The following is a 13,870-nucleotide window of genomic DNA, read 5'->3' as shown; positions in this document are numbered from 1 at the left end:
TCAAGAACCACTGGTATGGCTTTGGTCTGAGAGAAATTCACCCTCCTCCAAAAAACTCTCTGGCACAACTCGAAGCTGGAGTGGGACAGCGACCATTCCCTGGGGGCAGCTGCACACAGTCCCCTTGTCCTGCAGCTGCAGAGTCCAGCAGCATGGATTCAGGTGGTGCTGCCTGGCCAAGTGCCAGAGAACAGGCTCATGAGTGCAGGTAAGTCCCACAAGAAGCTCTCTGAGATAATCAGCCTGTTGGTTACATCACTCATCTTGGAAATGAGAAAAGTCAATTTCTCCAGTCTGAAAAAGTTTAAACCTCTCTCTCCTGCCTCTCTAGAAAGTTCACAATCACCAGCCAAAGGTACAGCTGGGACAAGGGAGAGAAGGCAGCTTTTGTCCCTTGAGCTGACAATGTCTGTCAAAAATGCAAACAAACTGGTGTGAGATGGTTGAAATCTGGTGGGTCTCAACCCATACATGTTCCTAGGGGTAGGGCAAGGATTAATGTTTCTGGTCTAGCAAAAAACTATGTTTTGTTGGCAAGTTTTCTTTATAGCTTTTATAATGCTTGTAAGTAGCATCCTGATACATCACAGGAATCAAATAAATACATTATTGAAAACCATCACAGAAGAATCTGTTTTTCTATAACCTACTGCAGCCAAATCAAGAACCTTCCCCCACAGTTCTGTCACAGCAAGCAAGGAACTGCCCTGGAGTAGTTAAGAGAAACTGCCCTGGGGTGTTCAGGAAAATTCTAACTCAAGTTACTGCAACCTTGTCTTCCACCTGTACATTGCCCAAATAATCCTCTCCTCAAAGATCTACATATAAACCCTCTGGAGTTTCTCAAAGTTTTTTTTTCCAGCTATAGTGGTGTTCTCATACTCTCAGGACAGTGAGAGTATTGAGTGAGCATTGGTGCTGCTCCACATGACTCCTGGACAGGTTAAAGGTGTGTTACTCTCTGAATTCAGCATCTGCTAATGCCTGCTGAAAGAAGAACACAGAAATGATGAACCTGCTCAAGAAGCTCAATGGACTGAATGGTCTGGGGTGCAGTTTCACAAACAGCCTCAGCCTTAAAAGTATAATGCTCCTGAAAGGGTTATCAGTGTAATCCTAAGAAGGAACACATCAGATCTGCCATGACAGGACAGTAGAACTGGGATTCTGCTGCTGACACTTTTTTTCAGCATTGGAAAAAGACAAATGTGCTCACAGCTGCTTCCTTCCATCTCAGTTACCTATTCATTATCAAAGGTGAAGCTAATTAAATCTCTCCTAAAAGGCTGCTCAGACAGCTGTGATAATTATTTCAGGCTAGAAAGTGTGATAATTTATGTAATTCTGTGGGCACACAGAGCTGCTGCAACATTGACAGGATCAATTCCACCATTGGTTTTCCACAAAAACCTGATCCATCACACCAGGCAGGCATGATTGAGATTAATGAGGCACAAGAGTGCATGCCTGCAGGCCTCTGACCTCACTGGCATCATGGAGACATGGTGGGATGGGTCCTGGGACTGCAGTGTTGGAATGGAAGCATACAGGCTCTTCAGGAAGGACAGGCAGGGGATATGAGGAGGGCCAGTCACCCTCTGTGCAAATGACCAGCTGGAGTGCACAGAGCTCAGCCATGAGCCTCAGATGAGGAGCATCCAATACTTCAGGGGTCAGGGTTAAAGGGAAGGAAGGGACAGGTGACATTATAGTGGGGGTCTGCTGCAGGCCACCTGACCAGGAAGAGTGAGTGGGTAAGGTACTCTACAGACAGGAGCAGCTTCATGCTCACAAACCTTGGTCCTCATGGAGGACTTCAACCACCTCATTATCTGTTGGAATGACAGCCAGCAGGGCTTAAACCATCCAGGAGGTCCCTTGAATGCCTTGAGGAGGATTTACTTCTCCAAGTAGCAAAGGAGCCAACAAGGAGAGGTGCTAGGCTGGACCTCATTCTTACCAATGAGGTGGGGCTGGTGAGGAATGTAAAGCTGCAGTTACCATGAAATGGTGGAGTTTCAATCTCTCATGGAGTGAAGTGGGTGCTCAGCAAACCCTGGATTTCAGGAGAGCAAACTCTGGCCTCTTCAGGGATCTGCTTTGTAAAGTCCTATGGGATAAAGCCCATGAAATCTCCTACTGCACTTAGAATGCAATTGGTTCTTCTCAAAGCTCAGCACTTGTTAATGTCAAGTTGGTGATTCTGTTTAAAACAGTAATTCTCATTTCATATGAGCAAGTATCCACAGAGAGCACAGTCTTCAGTTTGCAATGGGAACGTTTATCAGATTCTCTTCTCCCTCGTGTTGTGACAAGCCCAGCCCACGCACATTTTGCAGACCCATTTGTCTCCCTAACAGCCTCTGCCTCATGAGTTACAGCCACTGCTGAGGATTCACTGCTGTGCTGGCACTGCTGTGGTGCTACTGCTGCTACAACCACTCAGGTACCATAAAGATCACAAAGGATTTGGCTGCTCCTGTGTTCTGCTCTGGGCATTATTGTCTTCCCATCCCCCTCTGGAAGAAGGTTCTGCCCTCTTCTGCCTCAGGCAGCTCTGCAGCTCTCTTCTAGCTCTGCCCATGATTCAGAGTGAGTCAGACACTTCTCAGATCTACCACACACATGTGAGCAGACCTGAGGTACATGTGAATGTTCACTGCACCAGTGAAGAGCTCCCACATCTGCATTATTCAGCTACTCCACTGGAGTGCAGTGAACATGTCCAGGTTTCTGGACCTACCACAGACCTGCTGGTGCATCATAGCTCAGGACAGTCCTAGATCTTAACAAAATGTGTCCAGGTAAACTTTTGGTATGATAGAACCAACTATGTCCAAGAGACCAAGAAGTTTCCATTCCTAGTAGCATATCCAGCTCTAGCCTGCTAAAAGAATGGTTTATCACAGCTCCTACTCTGATCTGAGGGCTGTGCAGAGATTTCTTCAGTCCCTTTTGGTAAAGGAGAGTGTCAACACATATGGGGCAAAGACAAGACTTAGGCCTCAAAATAAGCTCATGCTTCATTGCAGGGAGATTGCAGAGTGCAGCTTGTGTTGAACATCTCACCACAGAGGGTCACTGCCTGGAAAAGAGACTGGTGCTGCCCTGCAAGAACATTCAACACCAGTTTGGTGGGAAGGGTGTGCTGCTGTTGATGATCCCAAACTGATCTGAAAGCATGGTCTATTGATTTCAGAGCAGGCTTCAGAGACTTTCTCTGAACATAGATAACCCAAAAGACATTAAAATAACAGATGGAGAAGTTCTCTCTAGTGGATAAAAATGCAAGGACTGCATGGGAACAGGCCCTTCTCCTGTAGTCATATGAACACTCTGGATAAAGTGCTGTATGCTGAGATTACTAGCAGACAAGAAAATATTACAAGCACACGTGTGTTTGCTCTCAGTATACCACAGCATGAAATCAGGTCATGTCCTGCCCCATCAGCTTCTGTAAACATCAGGTGGGCTGTTCTGGTCTAATGCAAGATGGCACCAGCCCAATTTAACCTTTGTTTAAAATAAGTCAGGTATTACTGCTGAAATAGCCATCACTTTTCCATGCGTTGAAGCAACAGCTGCAGAATTACCTGCTTCAGGAGAGGTTTGAAACCACACACAGAGTCTCTCTCCTGGGTTTAGTACCTGCTGTGGAAATCATACATGCTAACAGGAGCTGGTTGACACAAATTAGCACTGGAAGCAGGCTGGCCTCATCATTCAGATGCCAGCTTGAGACCCAGAAGGAATGAATTTGACTCATTACTGCAGCACAGATTCCCTGTGTCTCTCCAAGCATTGCCTCCCTGCTTGATCTCTGGAGGATTACCAGTGCAGGCGAACCAGCCCTGGGAGAGAGATGTCAGGGATAAATGCATTATGTGCTGATGTGTTCCAGTGCTACACTACCAAGGGAGAAGCAATATATTATACCCTCCTGCAACTCTGAACTCCAGATTAAAAATTAAACACAGGGTGATAAAGAGTCCTTTATGGCTGTGGAGGTATGCACAGGATCCCTCCTGGAAGTATGCACGGAAATCTGTGAGCCATCAGCATGCAAATCATTCCTCCTGTGGCAAGAGCCCTGATTTCAGGGCCCTGAAGCTGAACTGCTCTTTATCTCTGGGCTTTGTTCCCCACTTTTCACAGTGGAGGTCAGGTTCCCTGTGCATCATTTGAAGGAAGCGGAAGTGTTATGTTAGAAAACAAGACAGCACACCTTGGGCCTTCAAGGCTCTTCCTTTGGAGGCACAGAACAATTCCTTGCACCCCACCTTTCTCAAAGGGTCTTCCTAACTTCCTTTTTAATGCATTTCAAGTCCAAGCTCCATGACACACATTACATTTTACTTGTCAATACAAGTATTGATTCACAGTTTGCTTTCTGAGTATTTAAGTTTTGTCCCCAAACTCACCTCTTTCAAGATCTAAATAACATCTCAGACCACCTTCATCCCACATGACAGATTTGAGATGAGTACCTCAGCAGTTCCTCAGTGTCCTCCTCAGGATCCCTGCTCAGCACATACTTGCTGTGCTCACAGGCAGCTGGCAGCAGGAGTGAGTCACCCAGTCTCACCACCCCACCAAGGTCTGGATCTTCAAATAACTTCAGATCTAGAAAGAGGAATCAGAAGCTGGTGTATTTAAATCATGCTATGTAACACAAGGCCTGCACTAACAGTAACTAGTAAACCTGGCTAGGTGGGTTGAAAAAACAGATCATGTAGACAATTACTTTTTTCCAGAGATTTCCAGCCCACAAAGTGCAGTGATACTCTGCACTCTAAGGACTTGGTAAATCTGCTTTTTCCTTGCACTCAAAAGTAGGTCACATTACTCCTGTTAGTGTGGCATGAATGACTGTGGGACAGCCAGCTCCCACAGACCTTAATATCCCAGCTCAAAATGTTTACAGAGAACAGCTATGAGAGCTACAGGTTTCATTTGTTCTTTCTGAATGATTCTAGATGATTCTGCTCAGCTGAAGATTTGCCTTAACATTTCCAAGACATTATTTAGCCTGTATACTATGCATCACTGTAATTTAAAGGCTCAGTTATACACATGCTTTAGATAAAACAATCTGTGTATATACAAATATAGAACAGACTTACTCTCTTTTATCTTTCTTCTGGGACCAATTGATGAGAAATCTTTTTCTGGGCCAAACAATTCTTCATTTGGATCCACCTCCTCTTCAAAAATGGTTAATTTGGGCCTCTCTTCCTTGGCTGGAGGACCAAGTGTCTTCTTTGCTTTTTTAGTTCTAAAACATAAGAGAAAGGACAGTTAGCTGCAACTCTTCATTTAACAAGCAAGATTTATGGCTAGAAAATCTCATAAGTTGAAAATAGATGGTGGGAGGCTAGGAAAGGTTTAGACAAAGGTACACAGGCATCTGTTAATTGTTGGCAGGAATGGGATACTGACCTGGAGGGACAGGTGGTCTGGCATTCTCTAGCTGGACCCATGTTGTGTATTCTTCATATATGTCAAGGAGTCCAAGAGGAAAGGGAAAAGCAGAGCTAACAATGCTGTACTGTGCAAACTACTCAGAAACATTTAAGCAGTTTTACTGCTCCCACACAGAATGCCTAAATTAAGAAAGATCAGTTCCATCAACACTGAGACAGACAGAAAAGGACGGCTTGAAATACAAAGTGCAACTTGGTCCATTGCACTGATCCCTGTGGACAGGTTTTAAAAAATCCCTTTGGCTCCATTTCCTTACCAGCTCCTGCTGCTGTTTATGATTGCTGCATACTCCTTTCATAAAGGTATTAGACACTCCCCTCATTTGCACATGGCTTAAACAAAGAGAGTTGACTCCCCTTCCAAGAGCAGAGTGAAAAGCAGCTGCCTCTTGCTCTCATACCCAGGACTCACATTCCAGCAAATGAAAATACAAGGCAGCTCTCACAATAAGTCAGCTTGAGTTATGAGGCAAACCAGATGGCACAGAAAAGAAAATTTAGAGAACAATAACCTTTGGGTGAAAAGACCAATTCAAACTAGGCTGAAAAAGAAGCAGTCCCTAGGACAACATGCTCTTCCAAAGTAATTGGTGTATTTCAGAGATCTTCACTCTCAGCAGCCCTGGCCCTGCAATTTCTAAGGTAGCCCCTTTGAGTGCCTCTTCCAATAGAAGATCTGATCTTCTCTGCAGAGAGCAGGTCAGGTTTCAGCCTAGAGCAAACCCAATTATCAGCACTTAACATGCCAGAGTCATCAAAAACTAAGAACAAGGTCAAAAGATTACACACACATTCCAACTACATTAAAGAGTCTTGTAAAATCCTCTTCCAATTACAGCTACACACAAAAGCAGAGTCCAGTTACTTCCAGTTATTTTCACAAGTTTATTATCAACAAACTGGAACTCATGGATGGTATTACCTTGCTACCACCACTTTGTGGCAAATGCAGAACCTAAGTATTGCTTTATTTGGAAATATATCCTATTAGATACTCTAAAGGGATTTGCAGGTGTCAGCAACTACTATTCATGAAAAAACCCTCAATTTTAAAGCAGAAGAAACATTAATGCTTTTTTTTTTTTTTATTCATATTCATTAGGGATATGCCTCAAGTAACTTCTGAATTTGAGCTACTTTTGAAAGTGCAGCTCCAAGGAACTGCTTCAGACAATCATTTGTAGAAGACCCTTCTTCCAAAATCTGTCAAAAACTGAAGTTATAATATGTACAGGCAGCTTTCACCCAGGATATCTACACAAACTCAAATTCATTGCTTTATTAACTGTAGTAAGGGATCTATCACTCAAATGACCCTAAGTATTAAAGGTAAAGGTAAGCCAAACAACAACAAAACTGGAAGAACAGTAGGACTGAGTCATTCAGAGCTGAAAAAACTATTAAAAAAGATTTAGCAAACACAAATAAAATCTGATCTACTATGGAAGACTCAACCTTTATTTGCATAATTCACACCTCACAAAGTATTATTTGAGAGGTGAATGACAATATAGGTGAGGATTTGCAAACCTACAGAATGCCAAAAGTCTTTGACAAGACCTCTTGTCCATTTAGAGTTACAACAGCTCCCCTGATGCATAAGAGCCCATCATGGTACAGGTAATTATACACATGAGCCAGTACACTGCCAAGCAACAGGTCTCCACCCCAGTGAAGTTAGCAAGGAATTTACTATTAGTTTGCTCAAGTATTTGCAGTAAACAATACCAGAATAGTGGGAAACACCAAAGAAAGGGAAGAGAATCATAAAGAGCATCATACAGAACAGCATGTAAAACAGAAAGAATGTAACCAAAAGGTCCTGGTAATGACTTTTTGTGTAGTCTGGCCTCCAAACCAGCCCACTGACACAGGTTCACTTTCTGTTTGGCCAGAGGACTCCACTGGCAGCTACAGGGCACAGAGCCAGACCTGCTGGGCTTGACTGGTACCAATAGGAACAGCAGGAAATTGTTTTTCTGCCTTCAAGTTGCTTCCCCTCACTGCCCTTCTAAGGAAGCCACTGTTGGACTGCCAAGTAATTCCAGCATATCCATACAGGGACAGTGTTGAGGTCAGTCCCTAAGTGGGAAACAGGGTTCCCACGGTTCTGTATTTAGCTGTGCCAGTCCAGACTGCACTGCTGAGCAGAGGTTAGCAGATGAGAAGGGGGATGTGGGAAGTTTCAGAGACTGTCTGAGGTTCTGCAGCAGCCCCGAGTGTGCATCTGCCTGCCCACCCATCCCCTCTCTGTATATTGGTGCTACCTCCCCATAAGCAGGGCCCAGGGACTCTGCTGGAGCCAAGCTGATTGTGAAGCCCCAAGCTGGCAGGGATGCAGAGGAGAAGCTGCAAGGACAGCTAATTCAATGATCATGATGTACCAGGGTGCAGTAAACGTGTAGGAATGTAGAGTCTTTGGAGAAGACAGAAATGAAGGAACATTAAGTCTTCCAAAGTATTACTGTACTCAAACCTTGCACTTCATTAGCACCTTCTTCATTCATCACACTCACAACCTTGGCATCTGACATTTTGAAACTACCAGCATCCAGCTGGCAGAAGATGACCTGTGTTATTTCTATTTCTTCATTTATGAAGTAAGTGAACTTTTGGGACATCACTCTAGTGACTTTTTAAACCTTAACAAAAATGAAACCAGCCCTAAAGATGACATATCCTTTGTTCAGCAGCAAGTATTTACCCAGCTGAGCCTACTGATGTCCACACAGTAGGACACTGTAAGAGTAACTCAAATAACACTCCTGTCTCCTGCTCTGACTCAAAAGGAGCCTCCTAAGTGATTGTACATAAAGACTGGCCTTCTAACTGGCCAAAACTGGATGATTAAAAATTAGAGAATATAAACCCACCTATTCAGGCTGCCGGAACACTTGAAAGTCTAGTTGAGTCTCCTGGCTCCCACATGATCCTCAAATCACCCAGGAAAATGCCAACAAAACCCTGCATGCAGACACTTTCAAACCTCACTGACTTTGTGAGCACAGTTCTCCTGTTACTGTTCACTGCCACAATCTAGGTCACTCATCTGGCAGCCTCCAGGTTCCACTGGCACAGCAGCAATGCACAAGAGATTTCTGGGCAGCTGTGGAAAACAGCAATGAGGATGACCACGACACTCCAAAGTCAGAAGACTTCCAGACCTGTGTGTGACAACTGTTTGTGAAACACTGGAACTACAGATCCAATGCTGGGTGACACTGGTTTAAATCAAGTGTGTCTACTGTGCTCTCTACAGAAATGAGCCCCTGCTCCAAGCTCACTGCTGGGTTAAAACACGGAGTGTTGTTACCAAGAGCATGTGTAATCTCAGCACACAGGCAAAAGCTTTCAGGTGTTATTATTCTGAAAATATGACCATCTCTTTTTTACAGAAGTAAAATTATGCTTGAGAAAAGGAGTGCTACAGTAATATTTAAAAAAAAGACTTACGCAGAATATACATATATATTAGGTATCCATGGAATTTTACAAGGCGAGAGCTCACTAATATAAATGGACATCCCAGCTCCCACAGATTTATGTTCAGGCTGGAACAAAAGAGCTACAGCTAGAATAGTAGCAGTATTTGCACATCTCCTTGAAAACCACATCTGAGAAACAAAGATCCTATACACTAGTTTGTGCAGAAAACAAAATGTCATCTGCTGCTTTCTTTTCACTCAACAGTGCTCATTTTCCAGAGCTGCCTGATAATAACTGAGAGGACAAAAGGGGTCATTCTCAATCACTCTGGCCCAGGGATGCCCAATAGAAACTCGAAGCCCATCAGCTCACAGCCTCACTCCTAAGCACAAAGCTGCCATGACAAGTGCTGGCTGCAGGGACACTGTACCTCGCCCAGCAGTTTTTTTCCTGTGGACATCATACTATTTTACAGTATTTTAAATGGCTTTGGCATGCCCCAAAGGAATGCAATGGAATAAATCTGCAATTAGAAATCACTTGGAACAAGAGTATTCAGTTGCAAAGTTTGCTGCTGCTCTGAGATTGGTCAGCCTTGGATTACTGTTCCAGAAGAGCAACAGATGGAAAGGAAGCCTGAAGGAACAGATTTTCAAGAGTTCAGCTCCTATCCAGGGACCTGCTTTTGTGGAGAGATTTTCCTGAAGGGATCAGAACTCAAGAGTACCTGTTCTTCCTAAAAAAATGCAATTTGTGTTTATAATCTGTCCCCAAGTTTTCTGATTATATCCTTTTCCAATGTAATTTGAAAGCAGATGAGAAGACCACAAATGGACAGCTTTTGTTTAGTGATAGCTCATTAGCAATAATCATAATACGGAAACATTTTCTAAAATGTTTTTAACTAAATAACTAATAAAACACTCTAGCACTCAAAAGCCTGACAAGGGAACTAGGGTTACAGAGTAGATTGCAAAGAGGGAAAATTAACATAAAAGAAATTGTTTTATAATTCTCTAGACTAAACCAGAGTGTAAGACCTGATGAAAAAAGTTAAGGACAACAAAAGATAAGTTTCAAACCATATTCATGACTAAATTAAACCACAGTGGTCCAGAACAAGAGAAACATAATACAGTTTTCAATAATTATGTGAAAAAGCCAAAAATGCTCACTAGTATTTTGGGTTTTGTCTGCAAAGCAGCAAAATGGTACTTTCAAGGATTCTGACAACAGTGAAATTTTTCTCATCCTAGTACTCATGTTAACGATGAACATTTTCCGATATGCAATACCAGATAACATGAACTAAGGTGTTATAGAAAAAATTGGCATTTTCTGCACCCTGGATGTAACTACTCAACACATTTTAGAATTTCAGAGAGGTTACAGAGGGCTAAATATAAAGCAATTTTAGAAATCAGAAAAATTAAAAAAGTAGAACACAAGCATAGGCCAGTGAGCATTGCCTTGATGATCAATAAAATTATAGAAGAGCACTGAGATCACTGTCTGCAGGACCTGGAGAGGAGAAACTTCCATTGTCCTGCTCCTGCTTTAGAAGAAAATGGTGGGAACTTTCAGGATTGCTATGTCACACCTTGGGTAAGATACCATTATTAATCAAGGCTGTAGGTTCATGAAAGGAAAATAGCATGGTTCTGGCCAGTATCAGACATATTCTTGCTCCATTTCCAGAATCTGCAGAGGTGCCTTACCCTCCAGACTGACAATAAGGCTTCCTTGTCATCTTGAACTCCCTCTTTCACATCATGTACCTCTTACTCTCCAGACTTCTGTCCTGGACTCTTCTTTTTCTGCTTTAACCCTAAAGATTATTATAATTAGTCAAGTTACGCTTTTGAAAAACACCCCAGGCAGTAACTGACCCAAGGTAGGAACAGGAAACTTCACTGAAAAAATGAGAAAATGCAGATGAGAAAAGGTAAGGAGAAAAAAAGGATAAAACTAAGGAGAGGTAACAGTAGGCAAAACAAGAGAAAGGGAAGAGGCTGAAGCTGATCACAAATGGTAACTAGCTGTAACTGCTAGCCCCTAAAAATAAACATTTACTAGTCAGTTTTCAACAAAAGGCAAAATTCATGTCAAATTTTAAATAACTGTAAAATATTTCTGAAGAAACAAAGCTTTATCAGGAAATAAAATGAAGGAGAACAGTTTGGGCTTAAAAAATTATGCAAAATATTATCCTTTGGTTTATTTCCTTTAAAGTAAAATTCAAGCTAAAGGAGTTATTCTCAGGAATAGTTGCATTTCAGGAGTTATTTCTCAGGAAACTTTCTTTTAACTCTACAAAAATTACACTCTAAAAAAAATCCATTCTCTTACATTAATTAATGATTGCTGCATGTGTGTAGCTCCAAAATGAACAAATTCTTAAGTTCTCTGTTGCCTGTAATGTCTATATGCAGTATAACTCAGCAATAAAATGTGCCACAAGAATTTAGATTTGGCCACTGTAATGAAATGAACCTCCCAACATCCTCCCCTTATGTGACGTTCTTCACAAACATCCTGAGAAACATCACAATCCAAGTCACCCAAGGTGCAACAGCGTGTGAAAAACACTTGCTAGTAAGCATGTTTTCTGCCACACTCCCAACAGATTTGGGAGCAAACACTTAAAAAGAAGGCCTCACAAAAAGGGAATTAAAGGTACTAAAAGTATGCAATGTCATGCTGAGAATTCTTACAAGTAGCAGCTAAAAGTGACAAATGCAAATAGTGACCATTTTGGAGGAGTGATTAGTTTCTCCAACACTGAAATGCTGAAACCTGCTTCCCTCCTGACACGAACAACTGCTGTAGCTTCTTGTTATTTTCTGAAAAAGCACTGAACATGTAAATAGTTGATATTTCATTTTCAGATGTGTTGGGCACTCACACCTCATGGAACAGCAGAGTCACAAAATGTCTGGGCTGGAAGGGACATTAACATCACCTATTCCAACCACCCTGTGGTGTACATGGACACCTGTCACTGCTGCTCAGAGCCCCACCCACCCTGGCCTTGCACACTTCCACATCCACAGCTTCTCTGGGCCAGTGTCTCACTACCTTTACTGTACTTATATCTCATCTAAACCTACCCCTTTTCAGCTTAACACTGAAATTTTTAAAACGTTGTCTCACTATAGGCCTTGGCAAGGTCTAATCAGCAACTGTTTGGTGCCTCCTTCCAAAGACAGGCAGCCTGTTTGTGACCACTACCTCTCCTTAATAAAGTTTTAATTTTGGGTTATTTAATCTTTACCTCCTCACAGGAGGATGCAGTCCAGCCCCCTGGACTCACACTGTGCTCCTTAGGAGGAGATAATTTCCACTTTGCTGCTGCCTCACCTGAATTCCCTCCTCACCACATCCAAAAGCAGAAGGGGTACAAGAGCCCAGACTGCAGACACAACTCTAATTTTTCTCTGTCTGTGAACAGAAAAGCTTCAAATAGGATAGAAGATGTTTCCATAAAAAAGTGTGGCCTCTAATCCCTGATGCTCCATATAAAACTCAGTCTGAAGGGTACCTTTCCTTTTCCTTGCTTGGTACCTGCACAGACTACAGAAAACCTCTAGCACATGAGGTTCCAGTATTTTGTCTGACATACCTGCCCCACGACATGTAAAGAGCTTATGAGAAGCTTGAGAGGGCCAGTTACCAAGGCAGTGGGCAGTGAGCAGATTCCAGCAGTAGCCAAGCAGGATTTGCATCAACTCGAGGAGGGATGACAGGGCTGAGCCTGGTTCCCCACTGCCCTCCCTCCCCACATCTTGCTGTTCACAGAGGTTACTTTTTCCTCTTGGCTGTGCCATGGGTAAAACAGACCTCTCACCACACAGAGATGGCTCCACAGGAACTACAAGAGAGAAGGACACAGTGAGACATTGTCAGAGCTAAATGGCACCACTGTTGCAGACACGGTGCCGTGCTCTGGCTGCTGCCTCTCCTGCTGATCATGACATCAAAACATCTGCCATAAAAAGAGAGCACTGCTTTCCTGCCTACAGGTTTCCTGTCATGATTTTTTTTTAACAGAGGTAAGATAAAATTGCTCTGGGTGAAATATTCCCTAGGCCATGGATGTACCTATTGCATGAAGCAATTCCACTGTGATGCTGCAGACACTGCTGGAGGTCAGACTGCAGAACAGCCACATCTCTCCCTCCTAAACAAGATACTGAGGTGGCTGCCCAGGGGCTGCTTCCTGCAGAAAAACGGCTGACAAAATTCTGCATTTTTTAAATTGGATTCTTATTTATGATTTTATTGCTAACTAGCTTGATTTCTCAGCAGAGAGGCTTTTGCAAGGTCAGTAATTCCAGGGGCTGGGCACCGAGCTCAGTGTGCCAGCAGGTCCAGTGGGGAAGCACCACAAACCCCTTGGGGAGTACAGTGGGGCCAGGCACTGAGTTACTGGAACCTGCTAAGTGCCAGCAAGCCACAACACGTGGCTGAAAGAAGACATGAGAAGTCTTCACAACTGCTCTGGCTCATGCATGCAATCCAACTCAGTGCTGGTGTTATTTGGCAGCCACAACTAGATTCCAAAATCTTAACAAAATTCACTCCCCTCCTACTGGCAAAAAAGCTCTGAGCTCAGCCCAGCCAGAGGACACTTGCTATTCCCACAGCACTCATCAGAGCTGGCAGATCGATATCTCAGGCCTCCAGCTAGCATCTCACACCCCCAGAGAATAGTGACTCCACACAAACAAGAGCCTGCAGATCCACACACCGACTCCTTGCAGACCCCACTCCTCGCTCCTGCTCAGCCACCTGGTGATCTGCTCCTGCCCACCAGCCCCTTGAGATGGCTGAATTAAACCCTGGTGATTCCTGTGCTGCAAGGGGTGCAGCAGGGAACATGGATCAGGGAACACAGACTGTGGGTAGAAATGCTGGTAAACATCTCAGGATCTCATGCCCCAGATGATATCTCAGGCTTC

General features: G+C 43.4%; 1 protein-coding gene across 4 annotated transcripts in view; it reads right to left on the bottom strand.

The window, feature by feature from the left end:
* Positions 1-13,870, bottom strand: part of HS1BP3 (HCLS1 binding protein 3) — a 140,604-nt gene that overhangs the window by 92,617 nt on the left and 34,117 nt on the right. For all 4 annotated transcript variants that reach the window (XM_085574489.1, XM_085574487.1, XM_085574488.1 and 1 more), the window contains exons 5-6: positions 5,124-5,275; positions 4,488-4,623 (exon numbers count right to left, since the gene is read on the bottom strand). In XM_085574489.1, the coding sequence (XP_085430615.1) occupies positions 4,488-4,623; positions 5,124-5,275 (288 nt within the window). The remainder of the gene's footprint in view (positions 1-4,487; positions 4,624-5,123; positions 5,276-13,870) is intronic.

The sequence above is a fragment of the Lonchura striata genome, chromosome 3 (assembly GCF_050655825.1).
Source record: "Lonchura striata isolate lonStrDom1 chromosome 3, ASM5065582v1, whole genome shotgun sequence".
In the NCBI taxonomy this organism is placed as follows: domain Eukaryota; kingdom Metazoa; phylum Chordata; class Aves; order Passeriformes; family Estrildidae; genus Lonchura; species Lonchura striata.
The sequence above is the reverse complement of the archived record's forward strand: the minus strand, read 5'-3'. Positions and strand labels throughout refer to the sequence as shown.